This window comes from Meriones unguiculatus, chromosome 10 (genome assembly GCF_030254825.1).
Source record: "Meriones unguiculatus strain TT.TT164.6M chromosome 10, Bangor_MerUng_6.1, whole genome shotgun sequence".
Lineage (NCBI taxonomy): Eukaryota > Metazoa > Chordata > Mammalia > Rodentia > Muridae > Meriones > Meriones unguiculatus.
Genome location: NC_083358.1, coordinates 10,481,560 through 10,504,388, shown reverse-complemented (window position 1 = coordinate 10,504,388; position 22,829 = coordinate 10,481,560). Strand labels below are relative to the sequence as shown.

General features: G+C 47.0%; 1 protein-coding gene across 2 annotated transcripts; it reads right to left on the bottom strand.

Annotated features, from left to right (window-relative positions):
• Positions 1-210: 210 nt before the first annotated feature.
• Positions 211-9,139, bottom strand: Sdr42e1 (short chain dehydrogenase/reductase family 42E, member 1). Of its 2 annotated transcripts, none has more exons than XM_021640028.2 (3): positions 9,020-9,139; positions 3,495-3,588; positions 211-2,664 (listed from the first exon to the last, which is right to left on the bottom strand). In XM_021640028.2, the coding sequence occupies exons 2-3, from the start codon at positions 3,560-3,562 to the stop codon at positions 1,551-1,553; spliced, it is 1,182 nt and encodes a 393-aa protein (XP_021495703.1). In that variant the 5' UTR covers positions 3,563-3,588; positions 9,020-9,139; the 3' UTR covers positions 211-1,550. The 2 variants fall into 2 exon arrangements, with proteins under 2 accessions (XP_021495703.1, XP_021495704.1); XM_021640029.2 differs by having other exon boundaries at positions 211-2,643.
• Positions 9,140-22,829: the final 13,690 nt, after the last annotated feature.

The following is a 22,829-nucleotide window of genomic DNA, read 5'->3' as shown; positions in this document are numbered from 1 at the left end:
CACGGGTTCATTTTGGGCCTCTGAGACATCCAAGCTAGAACTTCTAACCCCACTGACACCCTTCTCTGGCTTCAGAGTGACTTTCTGCTGCACCCAGCCAGGGTTCAAGGACCCAGAGACCACACTTCAAACTCACCTTTGTGTCTTCTTGTTTCCAAGCAGGGTCAGTGGGGACACAGAAAAGTAATGAATATTCAATCCAAGAATCCATTCTTTTTTCTTTTTTTATTAGCACATATTAAATATGTGAGAGTTTCATTATGACATTCTCAGACATGTGTGTAATGTAGTTTGATCATATTCACCTCATACCTCTTTTGTCCCAACTCCCACTGATCTCTTACCTCTTTCTTTTCTAAACCATGTGTGCATGTGCATGTGTGTGTGTGTGTTCCAAAGAGTTTCATTAGGAGTGCTTACGGGAGCATGGGGACAACCTAGCCACGACAATATCACTTGAGAAAGTGTCTCTCTCTTCTTGGAAACCACCAATTGCCTACAGCTCCTTGGGGAGGGGTGGGTATCCTGAGCTCCTCTTCCTCCCATGGCTGAATGGTGATAAGTCCTGTCATATGCCATCTAGGATAGGTAATCACAGCTGCTGTTAGTCCATGAGGACAGTGGGTCTGTCACTCAGAACACAGACTCCCCAACACTCCCACCTTTCCTCCAGCTTTTGCATTTTTTTCCACCCCTTTTGTTACAAAGTCCCATGAGTCTTGGAAGGTGGCTATATAAATGTCCTGTCTATGAATGAGAATTCAGCACTCACTTATTCTTGGCACTTTGACTGGTTATGAATCTCTGAGGTAAAACTGCCGCCCACTGCAGAGAGAAGCTTCTCTGATCACAGCCGAAAGTAGCACTAGTCTATGAGTATAAGCATGGATATTTAGAAAGCAGATTTATGGACACATTTTTTTCTTTCCAGCAAAGTAACAGTAGTAGGCCACACTTGGCCTGTGACCTCTCCATCTGTGAGCTTCTGGCCAGGTTTATAGTACCAAGGGGTACTATAAACTCACTCCTATGGAGCAGGTCTCAATCAGGAAGTGGTTGTTATTCCCCTAACAGATATGCCACTACTGTATCAGAGGGCACACCTTGCCTAGCACTGGTAGTGCAGTCTACAGGGTCCACAGCTGAGGAAGTCTGTTCTCCTCCATCAGCCTGCATAGAACCCGCTGCCACTGTAAAATCTAGCAGGCATGGAGGACCTTCCAGTTCAGTTCCAGCTTGCTATCTTTTTGTGCTGCAGTTAAAGTGTATGGCATTTTTTGAAATCGGGGTCTTACCATCTAGTTCTGGTGGGCAAATAAGAGCATTGACAATAGCCAGTACTGTTTTTAAGGCCTCAGGAGCCTCCCTGACCAACAACTCATAAGGAGGTAGCCCATCCCTGGCCATGGGGTTTAAAGACTCACTGTTAGGTAGTAGGAGTGATACCAGAGGATGTGACACATCCTTAAAAAAAAAACAAAAAAAAAACCCCTGCATTCTTGAAAAGCATCCCAGGAAGCAGGCTCAGTTCCTACATTGTAGCTTTCTCTTCACATGCATTGAGCTTTGGAAGGAGGGAGCCAGATAAGAAGAGATAGCGCCAAGAGTAGGACCAGAATTGCATCCCACAGAATGAACTTGGAGTCCTGACCTCCAGACCTTCTGCCATGACCGTGGGCTTTAAACCACTCTACCACCTCTTGTAGGTCAAATGACTGCGGCGCGTAGCCTAGCTCTTTCTTGGCCTTCTCTAAGCTGAAGTAATGTGTGACGCCAGTTTTATACACCTCGGTGCGGGTGAGGAAGGGTTGGAAGTTGTAGAGCCTACCCATGACGAAGTGGGTCATCTCTACAAGGAAAGCAAAGCAGTAGATGAGGGCGAGTGGCAGGCGGAGGGATGGGAATTTGTAGCCTAGGCCCTCAACCAGCGGCCGGAGGAACTCAAAGTTATTCACGGGTCTACCATCCGAAATGAAGTAGGGCTGTCCGGAGGCAACGTGGCCCTTCTCGGCTTTCAGAGCCTCGGAGGCCAGAATGTGAGCTTTGGCTAAGTTATCCACATGGACAAACTCAACCAGGCTCTCGGGGTCCCCGTACACAAACCTGAACAGGCCCCTCTCAATGTAACTCACTATCCTGGGAAAGTGCCTTTGCTCCCCCGCCCCATAGATGCCAGCTGGCCTCAGCGCGCAGGTTCTGAGGACACCGTTGCCTTGCTTGAAGGGCAAGCCATTGGCTTCCAGAACCTTCTTCTCCGCGATGGATTTGGTTCGCGAGTAGTGATCCGGATGCAGGTGAAGAGGCAGGTAAGGCAGAGACTCATCCCCGTTTCTGATGACCTGGCCTCCAAAGACGACGTTGAAGGTGCTGGTGTACACCAACCTGGGCACGCCTCTGTCCAGGCAGGCCCGGAGGACGTTGTCTGTGCCGCCGACGTTGACGGCTTCAATCAGGGCTTTGTTCAGTTGCTCCCTCCCAGACATACCGTAAGAGGCGACGTGGAACACGCACGCAACGTCAGCGCCGCGGAAGGCTGTCTCCACGTCGGCGGGGCAGCGGACGTCTCCACGGATGAATGTGACTCCCTCTGGAAGGTTCTGGGCAGGTGGGCTGACGTCAAGCAGGATCACGTGGGCTCCTTTCCTGTTCAGAGCACAGGCGAGGCTGAGGTGAGAAAGGTCAGAGTTAGACCCGGTTACCCTCTAGCTGTGTCAAGGGCAAGCAAGGGTACGAAATAACTTGTCAGTAACATACGGCTCACGCAAGTCATGCTAACTCATCCTGAGTCACTTACTTTACATCTCCACGGTTTCAGGTCTTATTTGTATTTTGAAAAGACAGGAATCCTCTCAACAACGTGAGTCGTAGCAACATCTTTGCGACAGAACGCCTACTGTGGTTTATATGTGAACCGGTCCCCACGGGCTCAGCCCACCGAGCCCTTGGTCCCCATTGGCTATTTTGGAAGTTGGGGGAAGTGAGCCTCCAGACAGGTAGGTGGGCCTTGAGGTTTGATGGACAGATCCAGTTTCCTGTTGGTTTTCTGCTTTCTGATTTCCGGGTCTGGCAGTGTGAGCAGCTGCTGTCTCACAGTCTTACATTCCTGCTGCCATGTCCCCCACCCCCGTCCCCCTCGCGAGGGACTGCAGCCCTTTAAACTAAGAGTCCTGCTGTACTTTCCTCCCTTCAATGGATTCTTGTTAGGTATATGGTCACAGAGATGAGAAAAGAAAAGAATAGACCTGTGTTTTAGAAAATTATCTTTAGTGATGTGAATAATCACCACGCCCCAATGTACAGGTTTTTTTAAAAAAAATTTTTTCTCGAAGCAGAATAAATCTGTGGTTTTTTTTTTTTTTTTTCAATTTTCAAGTCGGAGCAGAGGACACCAGAATTCACTTTTGTTTTAGCACTATACAAACATGTAAAAGCCCACAAAATAGAAAACTATCCAGTACAATAATTCCATGAGGGTGTTTCGTAGATGAACTGACCGGAAGCCAAAATATCCGCCTCCTCCTGTGATGAGGACGGTTTCCTCTGGGAGCCTTGGGGAGTCCATACCGGACAGCGAAGGGACAACTGGACCTGAAAGAGGATGCCAAAACATTATGACCATGTATAAACATGCTTCATCTTCGTAACGGGTGAGTAAGAGGAAAAAGGTGGCGGGCTTGCCGCTCAGTGGTACCGCCTGTACCCAGCACGCGTGAATCTCTGGTTGCATGGCCAGCACTGAAAACCCCAAACAACCGTATGTGCTAGTGCAGGACACACTTTGGAGATGCGCCGCTCCAGTCACAGCTCTGCTTTAGCCACACCCCTTATTTCTTGGCTTCTAATTCCTTCCAATGTAATAATATAAACATAGATATGGCTTCCTTGCCTACCTGACAAAGTTAAGGTGGAGGTGAAAGAAAGAAAGAAAGAAAGAAAAAAGAAAGAAAGAAAGAAAGAAAGAAAGAAAGAAAGAAAGAGAGAGAGAGAAAGGAAGTAAGTAAGTAAGTAAGTGGAAGTGTGGGGTACTTTCAAAACCACAAAGCACTTTTTGAATATAAGGCATTAGTGTTGATATTGGAAACAGATTGGGACCTCTGGAAAAAATTACTTAAAAACTGGTTGAGAGAAAGGTTTCCTTCTGTGTTCTATCCCAAGATCCCTGTAGAAGCTTCTGGCATGTGCAGTGTGCTTTGTTTGAGACTGTTTTATTAACTCCATACTTAAGAACAGAGAGAAAAATTCCTTTCTGTAGTAAATCATGCCTTCCACCCTTAGGCATTTTTCAAGTGCTTCAAGGGGGGGTGCTCAGGGCACTTGATGGGGGTGGGGCAGTAGTGGGGATAGGTGCAGGTATCGTGCTTTGGTATCCCTCCTCATCTGTTTACTCTCCTGCAGATTCACCTCAAGGCCCCAGGACTACTTTCTCTGAAGAACATGACAAAAAAAAAAAAAAAAAAAAAAAAAAAAAAAAGAGAACTCTTTCACTCTTTCTACAGAGCAGAGAAATAGAGGCTAGTTGGACTTGGCACAGGGACAGCCTTGAGTCCCCTTCTAACTCCATTCAGTAGATAATAGGACACTTGTTGGTTTACCGCAGGGAATCCAAGCGTTCTGATAAAGAGTGGGCTTCTACTAGGGAAGGGGGAGGCTTGGAACGGAGTCCAGGCAGGAGGTGATGAGGGACTACATTGGAGGGATGCTGGTGAGGGCTAAGGGCTGGCATGCCCAGCTAGGACCAAGGGGAGGAGATGGACAGACTTTGAGGCCACAGTGGGTAGCATATAGGAGAAGCTGGAGGAAGATGATGGCTTTGACGGAAGGATGCTGGAAATTGCCCACCTTGTAAAAAAAGCCGAGACTACGGGGATTGGGGAGGTGCTCGGTTGGTAAAGTGCTGGCCTTGCAAGCACAAAGGCCTAGATCTCATGGAAAAAAAAAAAAGCCTTACGGTGTCAGGGCTAGGGAGGTGGAGAGAGCAGTTATGGTGCTCTCTTGTCAGCCAGCCTCACCTAACTGGTGAGCTCCAGATCCTGGTAAGGATCCTGCCTTAAAAAACAATGTGAATGATACCTGAAGAATGACACCCAGGGACAGGCAGGCAGATGTGTGTGGGAGATGCACACACACACATACACAAACACTATGAATAACAAGATGCCAGATAACAGAGTTCAAACTATTTTAAATATCCCCACAGACTATCACTGTAAGGGACCCCAAGCATGGGTGAGGCCTCTGAGCATCTAATTAACTTGTGACAGAACTACTTGGAATTGTTTCTTGCTTTTAAAAGCCACACATTCCAGTTCAAGTAGAAGGCCAGGGGTCAGGAATGTCAAGTCATAAGTGAACACAGAAACTTGGCAGGCCATTGAAGTTACCCCTCATTATCCTCCAGCTAGTTCCAGAGAGAGATGAGGCAAGAACCTGTCCAACTAACCTATGGAAGGCCAAAAGAGAAAGATTAAAAAACCCATAATGTAGCAAAACAAACCACAATGGAAAGAAAGCCCCCCCCCCAAAAAAAAATAAAGCCTAGAAAGACTTGTGAGGTCAGGAGCCACAAAGGAGGCTCTGGGGAGTGACCTCACCCATAAGAACAACAAGCACATTAAAAAATAAAAAAGGCTGGGAGGAAGACCTTTGTTCTTCAAGATCTGAGCTCTGAGTTCAGATCTCCAGCAGCCACAGAAAGGTCAGGCATGGCTGAATGTGTCTGTAAAGTCCAGTAACGGGGGCCAAGAGACAGGCTGATGCTGGTGCTCAGTGGCCAGCCTGTCCAGCTGAAAGAGGGAACCCCAAATTCAGTAAGAATTTTGTCTCGGAAAAGAGGGTGGAGAGTAGTGGATAGTAGCTGTGGTTTCTACATGCACATGCTTGAGCACACACCCAAACGTACACACGCACACACATCAAAAATGGGTGTGCTTATGCCACACACACACACCTCTTATTACACACACACACACACACACACACACACATATATATACACACCTTATTACACACACACACATATATACACACCTTATTACACACACACACACACACACACAGAGGGAGACAGAGAGAGAGAGACACACACACAGAGAGGTGGGGGCATGCCCCAGGAAGCAGTGCCTGTAATGTGTCAATCTCTGCTGCACCTCAGAGGTTGAGCAAGGTGGTGCCCACAGAGCTCAATGCCAAGGAGGAGAAAGACAAACAACCTATAAATTAGGAAACCTTGTGGGGAAAAAAAAAAGGATCATGAGAGACAGAGAATCTTAGCAAAAACAGTCCATAGGACCCCCTCCACCCAGGAAACCTTCTTGTGAGATAAGGAGGGGAAAGAGTGTATAGTATCTCTCCTTCCTCCCGTTTCCAGACACTTAGGACTTCTGTTTTGTTACTTAGTCTCCATCTGACTCCTCCTGGGGTCACACTCTATCTATTATTGCAACTGCTTGGAGGCTCTTCCAAAATGTAGCCTTACTGAGTAATTGCTTCTCTGTTGGGATCCGGGAGGCAGCATCTGACCTGAGCTGTCGTTTTCTCAGAAACAGGTTAAAGTTAAGCACATGATTAAGGAAAAGGAATCTTAATTACAAACAGGAGAAAGAAAGAAGTTTCAAGTCTGCCTGACCTCTTGATAATGCTAAGGCAACACCAGGGTCACAGTTGACGCCTCACAGGGGAGTTAGAGGTAGAAAGTGATGAAATATGACCGGGAGTGTTTTAGATTTACAAAAGACCTAATTAAATCTAAGGATTGGTAATAAAAACCGTAGATTGTGCAAACTGTTCTCCCACTCCGTGGTTCAAAGCCACGATGTGGCTTGGCCCCTGGCCTCACAGCCCAGTGCAGACATGGACGCACTGAGCATTTGGCCAACAGCATCTAAAACAGAAAGAGTTTAAGATGTCCTCATGCTAGATATGGCCTTTTGTAGTGTGACGAGGGAACCCAGGGCCTTGTATGCTAGGCAAATACTCTACCTCTGAGCTAAGGTGCCTTGCATGCTAAACAAACAAAACAAAACAAAACGAACAAACAAACAACCCAACTAAGAACAGCAACTGGACTGGAGATCTAGCCTGTAATCCCAGCTCTCCAGAGGTAGAGGCCGCAGACTCAGGCTAGAGAATCCAAAGCCAGCCTGTTAAACAAAACAAAGAACAACAAAAAATGAACAAACAAAGAAATCCCTGCTTTCATACGGTGAAAAAAAAAATCTACCTGTCATCCTGGCACCTTAGGGAGGTCGAGGCAGGGGGATCACCACCACAGGTTCATTCTGGGCAATAGGGGGACTGTCATCACCTCACGTGGGGCAGGTCACTCACTCACACTCCATTCGCCTACATATCTGTTACACAAAAGGCACTGGCATTTCCTTACAGTGCTGCCCTCCTCTCCCAAAAAGGAATGAAGGGCAGTGCTGTTTTTTACCCCTTGTATTTGTATTTCAAATGGCACCTGTCCTCTCCGCCACTCTCGTGCCTCCTTCCGTCTTGAAGTAAGCATGCCTGCCACTCCACCCTACCACAGCGGTGTCTCCTGCCACTGCAGAAGCCCTTAATGTGCCAGGCACCGGGCTACAACTTGTTTATAAATTACGTCACTGTGCGCACATCACTGCCCTAAAGAGACAGTGCTAACTGGTGGGTCCCGTTTTGCAGATGGATAGACTGAGGTTCAGAGACAGAATGATCAACTCCAAGTCCTCCTAAGCGGTGAGAAGATACAGTGTACCCAGTGAGGACAAGGGACATCTGACTTCATTGCTCATGTCCCAATCACAGCAGCCCCACAGGGCTAGCCAGTCTATGACCCGTAGCAATGGATATGAAGTACACACTGGTCTGGATTGTACCTGATTTCACAACCAGGACATGCTGCAATAGCTCAGGAGAGCAAAGGAGGTGCTGCTCTATCTACTCCCCCAAGGCAGTGGGGTGGGTGACAGCATTAAAGTTCTTGTACCGGTAATCATGAAATTTGGGTCCTGGACCTAGGTCTACCGTCAACTACTTGTGTGACCCTGAATAAACTTCTCACCACGCCTCCTCCTGCCTACAGTGCAAATCACAGTAAGCATGGCTACACTTGTTCGTTACTGGCAAGAGGTTTCAGATGTATACCACCAATGCTTATGGACAATTCTGAGGTAGCAGTATAGACTTATCCAGTTCTCAGAGCTGAGGAAAACAGATCTGATACCTTGTTCACAGGTCATGCAGGCTGAGCTGGGCCAGAGCTTGAAAAAGGTCTGAGTGACTCTTAACCCCTGATCAAAGGGGGTTAAGCTCAATGTATAGGGCCTAATATTGGTGTCGGGACAAGCCCTTCTCACTCTATCATCTCAGTGGCTCCTCCTTAGTATGAATAACACACCTGGTCTAACACACACCCAATATGTATATAATTAATAATAATAATAATACAATTCATTCTATTTGGAACCTCAGTTTGCTGGTGTGACCAGAAAAATCCAAATCATTTGTCGTGAAGACAGGGTTGTCACAAACTCTCCCTCACCAAGCGATGATAAAGAAAGCTTTGAATTGATTCTAGTGAGGTGCCTGTGGGAGGCTCTGCAGGGGGTCCTGTGCTCCCTGTAAAATTACATCAAAAAGCCAAAGAAAAAAAAGGAGAACCGGTGTCTCAGAACTTGGTGACATTCTAGATGGCTCAGCTGAGCCCGTGGTGGGAACAGAGGAGACAGAGAAGATGATGTCCTGACTTCTAGGAGGTGCTAGTCACAACCATATCTCAGAGATGCCACTTGTCACAAGAGCCGTTTGCTACCTTCAGCAACTATTGGTCACCCTCAGCTGTCATTCGACCCCCTCAACCACCGGCTATCACCATCGACCACTACTTTGTCACTCTTAGATCCCACTTGTTCCCCTCAGACTGTCACCTTCACCTTCTCTCACCCTCAGCCGGCTCCTGTCACAAGCCTGGCCTAAGTGTGTCTAGCAGCGCCCTGCCATCCCAGAATAGGGACCCCGAGGGTGACCCGGGTCCACTCACAGAGGCAGACGACAGCGTGGCTCGTAGCTGCAAGACGAGAGAGCCTCTGATGCCCTGCTGGCCCCGCTCTGGAGCAAGAGTTGTCAGACTGGCTCCTGAAGCCACTCCCTGGTCTCTCTAGGAAGCCTGGAGGTCCCCACATCTCTATGATGAGCAAGTGGTTTATCAGTCTTGTGCTGAGGCGGCTCACTCACTCAATCAATCTCCCCCAATTTCCCTGACAGTGTGTTTCAGAGTCTTTCCAGCCGGTCATGTAGACTCCTCATCCGAGCTCCACCTTCTGCTTCCATCTCCCTGTGTACTCCCAAGAATGGGCGCAGAACTGATCAAAGAAGAGGTTTAGCAGTCTGGTTGCTTGGGTGCTCGGGTGGATGGATGAATGGAGAGACAGGAGGACAGGTGAACAGATGGATGTGCAGATGTATGAACACATGTGTGGATGGATAGGTGGGTGAATGGGTGGGTGATGGGTATGTGGGTGGGTGGAAAGATAGGTGGATATGAGAGATAGATGTGCAGGCAACGAAGTACAAGAGGTGCATGGGTAGGTGGATGGGTTGGTGGAGAGGTGGGTGGGTGGATAGATGGTGGGTAGATGGATGAATAAAGGGGTATGTGGGTGCATGGATCGATGGACATCTGGGTGGAGAATGGATGGGTGATAGATGAAGGTCTGTAAGTAACGGGACATCCACTCTCCAAGTATCTTTAAAAACATGACATGTGTATTGCCTGCATATATGAGCACCACATGCACGCTTCGTGTCTGAGGAGGTCAGAAGAGGGTCTCCGATCTCCTAGAACGAAAGTTACAGCAGTTGTGAGCAGCCATGCAGGGGTGGGAACCTGAACCCAGGTCCTCTGCTAGTGTTAAGTGCACTTAACAGGTAGGCCATCTCTCCAGACCCTCCCTGTACCCTTTAAAAAAGTCTGTTTTCTCTGAGCTTTGCTATCCATATGTGCATAGGCTTTGCCATGTCCATGACTTTCTATTTTTCCAGCTCCACACACAATGGCCACTGCCTCTGTAATGAGCCAGGACCGACCTTTTTGAAGAACTTAGAAGCCACGTGGAAAGGGAATTAGCTTTCTCCCCGTCAGGAATACCTTGCGCCCTCTCACTTAGGAGTGTCGGCTTGTGGCAAGCTGCACTGACTGTGTGCATATCCCACAAAGACACGCGCCTTCTACAGGACCCTGGAGCAGAGGGTTTCGTTCTGGTAACTGGAAGGAGAAAGGTTTTGACTTTAAGTGCTTTCCTTGTCAACAGAACTCGGCCTACATTCAGACTCAAAGGGGCTCACATCAATGACGTCACTGATTGCCCAGATTTGCTTAGGAATATGCGTAAAGACACAAGGGCAAACTCAAGCCCCAGGACACAAAAAAATGAATGGAGGCCAGGTGAAGGAAGCGGAGATGCTGGTGGGACCCTGGCTTTCCTGACTGGCTGGTCTTCAGCTGCGATCTGCCTGTAGGCCTCAGGGGAGGGAGATGGGGCTGTACTCAGGGACATCTTTTCTGTGGTTCCGTTGCATATAAAAAAACTTAGAGAAGTAGACAACGGATGCTCAGCCGCTGGGAGCACAGCTATGTACCCTGGAGACCAGCAGGCATGGAAGAGAGGACCCCTGAGAACGCAGTGCAGAAGATTGGTTTCCTGTGAGCGATCCCAGGCTCCTCCAGGGGATGCCCACATTTCTTGTGTGGATAAACATGGAAAGTGCCGTATTAAATGTTAATATTCGTTTGTCCCCGGGGACTCTTAAAATATAAACACTTTCATCTGAAAGGAAAATTACGAACTTTATAATTACCCTCTGAGTTCTCACTGCTTGTTAGGAGGTTTTGTAAAAGCCTGAATGAGAAATCTAAGCTAGAAAAGACTGGAGAAAGAACCTGACCTTAGTGTGAGTTTACATGTCAGCACTCATTTTGTTTTGTTGCTCTTATTAATGCATCTAGATCATGGTGCATTTCAGAAAGATTGCATTTCTGGCAGGCTTCCTTGGAGCTTTGCATAATTTTATATGTTGAAACTTAGGTTCACCCCTTTTATCTCAGCAGATTCTCACAAATCCTCATGTCAATGTTCTAGGATAATAAATTGAAGTGGGCATCCCGGGGAACATGCTAAGCCTAAATAGCCCCCCCCCCTTTTTTAAAGAATTCCAGAAAGGGTTGATCAACTCTATATGTTCCTAGCTTCTATAATATCTCTGAAACTTTACTGGTTTCGTGCAATAAAAGTGTATTCTTCCCCTCCCATCAGTAATCAAATTCAGCCTGCAGGGAAGGAGTGTTCTGTCTGCCTCCTGCTTACTCAAGGACCCAAGCTTTCTTCACTTGCTACTCTGTCCTTCTCAGCACACAGACTCTCGATTTACTGTAGAAGGGGAGGTACAAGCGTGGCTTTCCACAATAATCCTATTTTTAAAAAAATCTCAAAATTCTCCAGTACCTACGCTGCTCTTAGCCCTTTTTTTTTTTTTTTTTTTTTTAGAATTTGTGAGATGAACAGACAAATGTTATCTTTCTGGTTGTCACTGTTCAAAATCTCCAAGAGGGTCAGATGTTCTTTTGACCCAGCTGGGATCAGAAATAACCTCTACTGTATTCTGCTGTGGCAAGGTGGTGCTGGAAGAGGGGCCAGCATGACCAACCGGAGAGGTTTGTGACCCAGCCATGTACACTGGGGGGCGGGGGGCAGTCTCTAAAGAAATCATCGTGAGGACTGGAGAGCTGCTTCTGCAGGTAGAAGCGTGCGATGCACAAGCGTGAGGGCCTGGATTTGAGTCCTGGGAGAGAGCAGGCTTCTAAAGGCTGTCTCTGTGTAGATATCCACGCCTGTTTCATGAATGTGTGCACTGCACCCGCATAACAAGAGAGAGAGAGAGAGAGAGAGAGAGAGAGAGAGAGAGAGAGAGAGAGAGAGAGAGAGGTGTAGGCTTGGTTGACACCCCAAAATCTGACTTCTCTAAAGTCAGAACCAATATTATCATGTGGAAGCTTGTTAGAAATGCTGGGCCTGTGACCAACTCTGAACCTAAAAGAAAAACATGTCCATTCTTAGCAAAATCCCCCAGTAATTTCTAGACATGATTTAAGTTGGAAAGCGCTGTGGCCTAGTAATATAATGGCTCTTGGAGCTGGGTAGTGAGGACTGTGTAATAGTCACACACACACAGGCTTAGTGGGTAAGATAATCTATTCTGCTGATATGAGTGTGAGTCCTCAGTGGCCATGTAAAAGGCTGAGCATGGCTGTGCCTGTTGTAACCCCAGCATTGGGGAGACAGAGATGCATGATGCCAAGAGCTCACCTGCCAGGCTGCCCAGCCAAATGACCAAGCTTCTGGTCCAGCGAGAGAGCCTGTCTCAGGTCAGCAAACACATATCCACATACTCAAATGCATGCTCTATGCATACACACACACACAAATTAAAAAAAAAAACACAACTTTCTTAAAAACAGCAACTCTCCCCCATGCCTCTTGGAAATCAATCAAGTTAAGTGACTTGTTGAGATTCAGAAATCACGAATGACAGGGCTGGGACTGAAAGTCACAGATTCAGGTCCAAGTCCTGGTGCTTGGAGCCCTGTCCTCTCTGCTGCTCTGTCTCTTGGATAAATGTATTCCCTCACACTGACAAGGAAAAAAATTAAAAGAGGGAAACAAATAGACAAAAGTCAAGCAACATTTAAATGGTGGTTAACAATTTCAAGAATTAATTTGCTTTAGGAAAGGAAATAAGCATTTATTACTTACAGCACATTTGATAAAATGATTTTCCCACTACATATTAAAGAACTCTCCGAGTAACTTAATGAATGTTTATATTTCATTTATTCAGCAATTAAGCATCTTCACATTCTTTTATGAGCATTTTTAGCACTTATTAAGAATTATCAAGCATCCTATCTGGGTCAATGGTTTTTCTTTTTCCTTAAAAAAAGGACTTTGCAATATCTTATTATTAGAACTGTTGCCTTTCCAAACACAATTTAAATGATGTGTTTAAATAGCGCTGATTAAAACTTCATGTTAGAAGATTAGCTTAGCTCTCAGCACCCCACTACGGAAATCTCCCTTGCAGTGGATGGCAGTTAATACAGATACTCGCAGAAGGTCAAGGCACGGAGAATGAGTAGCTCTGGGGAGCTTGGCTCTCAACAGGGACATCCACATCAACCCCAGGGCTCAGCAGCATCCTCTAAGGGCAGGGTTGTGAAGACTGAGAGCCAGAGGTTGGGGAGGAGCGCTGGGATGCAGGGTGTTCTGACCATGACTGAAGGACTCACTGCAGCCGTGACTGCCTGCGGGCGATCACAAAAGACCAGGGTCAGCAGCCTTTCAGCACAGGCAGGGAAGGGGCTCATGAGGGCCAACCCGTTCCTGAGGGACTACTGTGGTTAACAGTGGCTGGGGGAAGAGATGTCACTTTTGTCCGCGGTTACTACCTGTCCTCCGGTAAATAATCACCCATTCATGCCAGCAGCCCTACTTAAACCCGGTAGAACACACATGCATGCACACAGGCAGGCACGCGCACAAAGACAGACAGACAGACAGACAGACAGACAGACAGACAGACACACACACACACACACACACACACACACAGAGTAGGAGGAGGCCTTGGTAAGAAGACTTTCCCTGGCAGGAGGAGGCAGATAAGAGAGGATAATCGGTTGAGGAGGACTAAAATTCATTCTATTCATGTATGAAAACATGAACGCATTATGAACCTTTTCGTTACCCCTGGTTTCCCAGACAGGAGACGCCTCAGAACCTACTTCCAGTGATTGGTTGAAATGGTCACATGACCCGTGACTAGCCAATCAGTATCTCCCCCTAGGTAACCCAGGCCACTCAAGCTTTTGAACTTGTCCTGGAGGAGGCTTGTCTGTCGCTTCACCCTTTAGTGCCTTCCGGACTGAGGCGCCCAGACACCAGCGTTGTTTCTTAGTCAGTTCTGAATTGACAGTCATACAAATTCATCCTGTTACTGGCAAGTCAGAGGAAAACATTTTCTGTTCCTCTAACCGGAAACTCAGGAGCTGGATTTAGCAGTCTCTCATCTTGCTAATGTTTGGCTGTCCTCTTTACTGTGGCAATAAAATAAAATAAAAATAAAAAATAATAAAATAAAACAATGTGCTGGCAGCCAAAGCCGGCAGCTTCCTTATTTCCTAGACTCTTAGGAAGGGAAGCTTTCTGTTCAAGTGAAAGTCCCAGGGAAGATTCCGGTTGGACAGCCCTGGGTCATGTGACCGTCTGTTAATCGGCACAGCTGGAAGACATCTTCTGATTAGTTGGAACTGGATTATTATCCCTGTATGTGCCTGCTGTTGCAAACTGACACAAATGTGGGAGCTTCCCTACTTTCTTATAGCTTCAGAGGTATAACGGGAAGTTGTTCTTGCCTGAGTAGCGTTAAGGTGTCGATGTGGCTACCCACGGAGGAGCTGGCGGAGAATTTGCTTTCTCATCTATTCCGGTTTCGAGAGTTGTGTTCTTTAGATTTTACAAATAAAAATTTACATTTAGCGAGTGCACGTGTGTGTGTGTGTGTGTGTGTGTGTGTGTGTGTGTGTCTAGGCGTTTGTTTTCTCCTTTCACCCTCATACAGGCCCTGCTGATAGAATTCAGATCGCCAAGCTTAGTGGCAAGTGCCTGGGCTGCGCTATCTTGTCCACCCTGGCGCTCACTCTTTGTATCTCTTGACTCCTGGCGCTCTCAGCCTCAAATCAGCATAGACGCTGAAATTCTTCTATTATCACAGGACGTGGCCTTCTCTCTCTTCTGAGTTTAATCTCCTTTGTTTGTTCTCTTATTCGTATTTGTGAGTATATTAAGCAGCCATATTGATAACCCTCAATAGTCATTTGCTCAAGATCTATAACTTAAACATGTCTTCAAGGCCCTCTTTGCCACGTTAAATTACATTCCTGGATTTTAGGCACCAGGATATGGATACTATGGGGGGCATTATTCGGTCTAATGCAGACAGAATTTGGTCCATTCAATGTCAAGACAGAAATATATTGCAGAGCATGTCAGGTATTGTACCCAAAAGAAGGTGTTTGGGTTACACATCAAAAGCACTGTCTCAAGTAAGGTAGCCGCTTTGCGCTTTATGCAACATTGTTGGCTATTATCCAAAGTATGTCTTTTTTTTTTTTTTCCTTCCATAGTGATAGTGTTTTATTGCCCTGCATTGCCATTCATAATAAAAAGTATACTTTGCTGTAGGTAAGTGTGCCCATGTGGCTAAGTACTTGCCAGTACAGTATGATTGAAATGACGTGTTCAGTTCTTGCACTAGATGTTAAAAAGAGTTGGTCGCCCACCCCCACCCCCCTTTCCCCTTCGTGAGCTGAAATTCAGTGGTCACTGTGCTGGTTAAGTCTCTCGTTGTCAACCTGGCAAAACCTGGAGTCACTCGGGAAGAGAAAAGCCTCACCTGAGGAACCACCTGGATCAGAAGAGCCTGGGTCCATGTTTGGGAGAGACTGTGAGGAATGAGTCATGTGGAGGATCCAGCTCACTGTGGGTGACACTCTCCCTAGGCAGGCAGGCCTGCGGTACACAAGACAGATGGCTGAGCATGGCCCAGTGAGCAAGCTAGTGAGCAGCCTTCACCAGTGGCTCCTGCCTCCCGCTTCTGTCTTTAGTTCCTGTCCTGCCTTCCCTCAACAATGGACTATGCCCTGGAACTGTAAAGCGCATTTCTCTTCCAGTTGCTTTGGTCAGTACTTTATCAAATCAACAGGAAAGAAACTCGAAACTTGGTTTCAACTCTGTGTGTGTGAAGATAGCAGTAAGACAGAAAACCTGGCTCCTGAACGATCTCATGGAGAAGAGCCACCTCACTAGCTTTGCCAAGCCAGGTAGCCTAACTGTTATATATAATTTGGATTTTTATTGAAATATTTATTAAGAAACAACACAAAGAGCTCTTGCATATGTTTCACTCAGTTTTCCTCAGTCATGGGTCTTTGTGAAACTCTAGAATAGTGTTACAACCAAAATATTAACATTAACATAATCCACAGAGACTAAAAATATATGCATGTGTGTTTGTGTGTAGCTATACAAACATGAGCGTAGGTGCCCAAGGAAGCCAGAAGGGAGTGTGAGCTCCCCTGGGGCTAGAGTCACAGACGGTTATGAGCCTCCTGACGTGCTTGCTGGGAAATGAATTTGACCAGCAAGCACGCTTGACCATGACGTCACCCTCCAGCCCCACAAACCACAGACCTTATCTGGACTTTCTCTTCAGCTTGCGTTCACTCACATGCGTGCTATGTCATAGGCATGACACTTTTACCACAAGCACAGGCTCACTGAGCCAGTATTTTGGAGGTTTTTCTGTTTTACCGGCATTCTGGCCCTTGTGCTGAGACCAGATAGTAAAACAGCGTATGCCAAGAGAGGAGGAAGTGTTGGAGTGGGGAAGATCCTAAAATGTGTTCTTTTCATTGCCCTGCCGAGTATCACTATTAAACAGTAGCCTGTACTGGGCAACCAGCCTTGCCGTGAGAGCTGGGGTGATGCAGCTGGAAGGAAGACAGACCATTGTGTGACAGCGGAATGGTGTTAGGGCATGGGTTCTCCTGTCTACTGCAGCTGCCATGTAGCAACTCAATACAAACGATGCTTGTACCACAGTGAACATCCTCTGAGAGCCACTGGCTCCTGACTGGCTTGTTTGGAAACTCCTTTAGAACACGAAAGAATCTTGGCTCAATGGGAGGGCACATGGTCCCCCCTCCCCCATGCTTGGGAAGGAATGTGAATGGTGTCTGTGATGGGCTCTGGTGTGACTGGATCGTGGCCATATCCCTTCTAAGCCCATGACCATTGTCTGACCACTCATCTTTCCAGACCCAGACCTTGAGGTTAAGAGTCAGTGCAAACGGGCTGTACTTCCGTTGTGAACTCTCCCCAAATGGCTTGGTCTCAGTTAATGGCGCTATTTTGCGAGACTGTGGAAGCACGAGAGGGTGAGGTCTCAGTTCAGTTGTAGGCTGCTGGGGTGGGCCTTTGTGGAGTAGATTCTGTGCCATCTGAGGACATCCCTGCAGACCTGCTCTCCAGTGGTTCCGGAGTCTCCTGGTTTCTCTGAGCACAGATCCCTGAACTGTCATGGGAAAAGTGGCAGGTGAGGAGAAATTCAATGACACCAGTTGGCGTTTTCCCAAAAAGAAGGGAGATAAGCGAAAGCGTGGTGGAAGTAAGGGGCCAAAGATGCAGGTCAGAGTCTGGTTTGTGGAGTGGTGACCAGTCTGTGACAGGAAGCCAGACGAGGCTTTTTTCAGGTAGTACAAGTCATGATGAATCTGAAGGGGAGGCCTTGTTTTTGTGCTGGGACTATCCAGGAGGATGGAGAGAAATGGAATCAGAGGAAGGAGAAGCACAGTCCTGATTCCTGTGTTTTACCCTAATGTACTTTTAACCCTCTTTAGGTTACTATACCAATGGCCGTAGACTGACAAACACAAACCTGAACAGTAAACAGTGAAAGCCCCAGGTCAGAGAGCTAACACAGATACCTGGCTTACAGAAACCATCTGTTTTCTGGGTTTCCCAGGGAGGGACCAGCGCTAGCAAGCTTGCTAGATTTTTCTTAAAAGGACACTATTGTTGTTGATGACTGAGTCACCCAGAGGCCCCGCCTTTAACAGCATCCTTTGGGTGAGGATTTCGGCGTATGGTTCCGGAGGCAGCATAAGTATTCAGACCACAGCCTCTTCCTCGGAAGAAAGCCTGCTTGCTTCCAGATGCTCTTCAGAGCAACACCTGCCAACACTTTCCTGACAGAGTCGGAGAGGCCCCTTCCACCTTTACAAATATTTTCTCCCATGGGCCATATGTTTGGAGACGGTGGTTTTCAAATAGACTGCGACCAGCTGAAGGCTGTCACAACTGGTTGCACTTACGTAGAGCAGTTCACTTGCCGTAGTAAGCATGTTGTGTATGTATGCATGCCAGTGTGGCGTTCGCATACGTGTGTATGCAGGCGCACACAACCTATGTACATGTGCACAGGGGCCATAGGAGGACTTCAAGCGCTCTGCTCCATGATCCTCCCCCCTCCCCCTTATTCCTTTGAGACAGCGTCTTACACCAAGCTGGGAATTATGCTGGCAGCCAGGGATTCTCCTGGCTACTCCTCCCACCCCTCAGGCAGATTGTGTGACCCACCTTGTCTTTTTACGAGGGCATTAAGGACCTTAGCTCAGGTCTTCATGCCTGAAAAGCAAGCACTCTTAACCACGAGACAGCTGTCTAACCCCTGACTCCCCAATTGAAACTTCTAAACATAGAAGAAATAAACTAAGATCAGAAGCATGGACTTTGTAGTCAATGCTGAGGAGACCTGGGTCCTGGCTGAAATGAGACAGTGGCTGCCTCCCCACAGACCCCCCCATCCATTTAAATTTAGATGTATAGAGTCAGGTATAGTGGCACAGGCCCCCAATCCCAGCGCTTGAAAGGCTGAGGCAGGAGGATTGTTGTGAGTTCGAGTCCAGATCCTGTCAAAACAAAACAAAACAAAACAAAACAAAACAAAACAAAAGATTATTTGTGTAAAACATTCACAGGAATGTTCGTAGCAGCTCCAAACTGGAAATATCGGAATGTTTAGTGACTGACAAATGAATACATGAGTGTGTTATGTCCATTTTATAGGATACATTCCAGACACAAAGGCAACAAAATACCGCTGCATGCTACAGCACGGATGGACCGTAAAAACATGACAGTCGTGTCCTCATTAGCCAGATTAAGAGACACAAAAAAACTACTGACTGCATGATTTCACTTGTACGGTTTGCCAGAACAGACAAATCCACTGGGATAGAAAGCACATGGGTGGTGTCTTGGAGCTTGCGGGGGTGGGTGGGGGATGGGGAGATAGGTAGCAACTGCTGGTGAGTACAGCATTTCTTCCTGAGGTAATGAAATGGAATTATGGTTACACAACTTTGTGAATTCAATCACTGAATTGAACACGCTGAATGAATAGATTGGGTAATATGGGTAATATGCGAATTATATGTCAATAAGCCCGTCATAAAAAAAATCTTATGCCAGTCTCGTTCTAAGTTCAAGGGTGATTGAGTGGAAGAGGACAGGATGGCCTCTCACCTTGACACACCCACACAAGTATGTCAAGGGTGTCAAAATCGGCATGGGAAAGAGGGTAGGAGCCAGTAAGCTTACTTGTCTTGCTCCACTGTCTTGATGCCCTGGCTCTGCCCCTAAATCTCTCCTCTTACCTCCTTCCTTCTCAGAACAAGGAGAAGACAGTGGAGAAGGAAGTGGGGTGAGCTTTCGATAATAAGCGGCTTCTGATTGGCTACCCTGAAAACCAAGAGTTGACTTTTTGTACTTCCACTACCAAATTACTTCATTTTCATTCCTCTGCTGGCCGAAGGAATCATCTTAACATCAGGATTATTTTAGGCAGCATAGTTACCCACCCATCAGTATTTAGCACTTATTTCCCCAAACCCACAGGATAGCTAAGGGTTCTTTCTCCCTTGGCAACCGTGGTGATGAAACTCAGTGTCAACAGGTAGTGCACCAAGAGGAGGCCATGCTCCTTTGGTTTCTGTATCCCTGTGTGAGGAGTGTTTGTTCAGGTGGCATTTCTTGGGAAACCACATAGGTACTACTCAGTTGTTCTGGAGGTACCTCTGTGCCCATGCCCAGCTAATTGGCAGCTTGGGCATGGATGTTTCATTAGGTTCTCAGCTACGTCAGACACACTGAGACTCCCACGTATTGAGACTCCCATCTTAAGGAAGGTTCCTTTGTCTCAGTCCCGCTTCCCTCTTGAATTCTTTTTCCTCTAATCCATACTCCTACTCGCTCTCCACTGTCATCAAGTTTTCTCTCTCTCTTCCTTGGAGTTACCACCTCCTTTCGCCTCCTTCTCCATGTCCCTTTTTTGGTTCTTTGCTACTTCCTGGTGGGTTAAAACCCAAGACTCAAATGTCAGTCTTTTCTTCTCCGTTATCAGCCCCTTAAAGACAGACACCTTCGATTGTCTTGTGGCCCCTAGGCTGATGACTCCCAAACGTACATAAGCCTAACACTGCAAATATTTATAGGCTCGGTCCAGTTTATCCCCGTATCCAGAAGTGGATTCCGTATGTCCACCCCCACCTGGTGTTGGCCACATCTCTACACTCTAACTCTCAGATTATTTAGTCTTGTTTTGTCGTTTCTTGGGCCCCTTTGAAAAAGATTTATTTGTTTTCACTAATTAGTATGTAGGTGTGTCTGTGTGAATGTATGCCATGTGTGTGCAGGGGCCCTCAGAGGGAGGCCAGAAGAGGGCTTTAGATCTTCTGGAGATGGAGTTACGGGTTGTGAGCTGCCATGTGGGTGTTGGGAACTGAACTCCTGTCCTCTGGAAGAGCAGCAAGCACTCCTAAGCGCAGAGCCACCTCTCCATCCCTCACACTCTCTTTTAATTATTTGTATTTGGGTGTGGGGACATACGCCGTGAAATGCATGTGACAGCCAGAAGACAACTTGTAGGGCCAGCTCTGTTGGGCTTGGCAGCAAGTGTCTTCTCTTATGAAGTCATTGCACAGGCCCACATTCTCTATAATTTCTCAAGTTTCATGATGGCGTCCTAAGTAGGGGGATACTTCAGAGCCTCAGCAAGTTAGGCTTTGTGTCTAGTGCCAGTCTAGATTCATTTTAAGCTTTATTTAGTGTGTCTGTCTGTGCGTTCATGCATGTGCGTGCACATGTGTATGTGTGTGTATGCATCTATATGCTTGTAAGTGTGGAGACTAGAGAATGATAGTGGTCATCCTCTTCATTCACTGTTTATGTTCTTGAGACAGAGTCTCTCAATGAACCTGAATGAGCCCTTTCAGCCAGCCTGTCTAGCTAACAGCCCCCTGGATCTCTTCTCTCCACCATGCAAGAAATGGGGTTCCACCACTGGACTGCAATGCCTGATTTTTACGTGAGTGTTGGGATCTGAACTTAGGTCTTCATGTTTTCACAGCAAACACTTTATCCTTAGAGGTATAATCCCCACTTGGGCAAAGATTCTATAAACTGTCCTGGAGTTGGTACAAGTGTCCCACCCATTTACTGTCTCTTTGCTGCTGGTGAATTGAAGAAAGTGTTAAGTTATAACTTATAATAAGTTAGAACTTACAGCTTATAACATAACAACTAAATAACTGGAGTTTATAGCCACAGAAGGTTATATGGGGAAAGAATTTGAACCTGTTGTATATACCGGGAACTCTAGATAGTGAAAGTTTGTGTTGAGGTCTTCTATAAAGTGAGAGTGATTTATAACTCACACTATCAGAGGCTCTCATAGCTTCAGGTACGCAGGAATAAAACATTATTGAATGGATACAGACCAAGCTCAACCAAGGAATGTGACTTGCCTCAACATAGGAGGTAGTTAAAATGGGAGTGCTGGCATGTCTCTCTACCCATGGATGAGGACAGCACTCAGTCCTTACTGGAGAAGCGTCTTTGGGCAGTGGGTGACGATTAAGAGACTCACAACTCAAAGTCAAGTGCAGAGAGTGGGTGTCTCTCTTTCCAAAGAGTAAGCAATATGTACATATATACATTTATATATACATATACATATACATATACGTGGAGTATTTGTTAGTTACCTATGAGTTCACATAGTCAGCATGCGTTTAGTGAGTGTTCACTGTGTTCCAGGACGTGCTCTTGCTGTCAATTTCCTCACGTCTTGTGACCAACATAGATGGTGTCTTCAAGTTCTGGTGGGTAACCAAGAGCAATGGCAAAACCCTGTATTGTGTTTTCTTTTTTTTGGGGGGGGGAGATAGGGGGTATCTCCAGAATGCCCTGATCAACAACTTGAGGGGAGGTTTCCCACCCCTGGCACTGGGCTTTTTATTTGCTGATAAAATACCCTAAGCAAACTGCAACTTAGGAGTGAAAGGGCTTCTTTTGGTTCAGAGTTTCAGGACACTGTCCATCACAGCAGGGAAGTCGCAGAGGTGGGAGACTGAAGCAGGTGGTCTATAGCCACAGCCAAGAACAGAGAGAAGCACATGCAATTTTAGTACTCAGCCCAATCCAAGGGGATGGGGGCAGGGTCTTCACCTGCCAATTCACACAATCGAGACAGACCCGAAAGGCATGCTCTCAGACTAAGCTGATCTTGGTAGTCCTCACTGAGACTCTCTTCCTGGGTGACTGTGTTGTGTCCAGTTGATAGGCGAAGCTGACCATCACAGGACTATGAGGAGGTGATGGTGAAACTGAGGAGTTGTGGGGAATGGCTGCAATCCAGGCAGGTGGTGGCTTCGGCCAGGCGAGCTGCTGTGGATATGAGTGGAAACTGTCAGGCAGCTGCTACCAATACTTGGTGAAGGACCAGGTGTGCGCCGAGTCACAGAGCAGAGTAGGGAGAGTCCAGAGCCTCCACGCTGTGCTGTTAGAAGGAGGCAGCTGCCCTTGCTGAGATGGGGAAGGCTGGGGGTGAAATAAGCTCAGAGTGTGAAATTAAGAAGGGGGAGGTAGAGTGAGTTGTGAAATGGTAACTTCGGAGTAGAGGGAGGAGTAATGGGATGGTAGGGAGGAAAGAAGAGAAGAAGCTTAAGTTGAGAGAGCTGAGAGAGGCCCTAGGATGCCGCCTGTGTGGTGGCTGAGACGCCACAGAGGTGATGGGAGGGACAAAGGGCCTTGTGGGAGGGTGGAGCTGTCTTTTCTGCTACCTGGGCTAGGGTGATTTTGTGGGTGTCCAGGGATATTGTATTGCTACAAACCAGG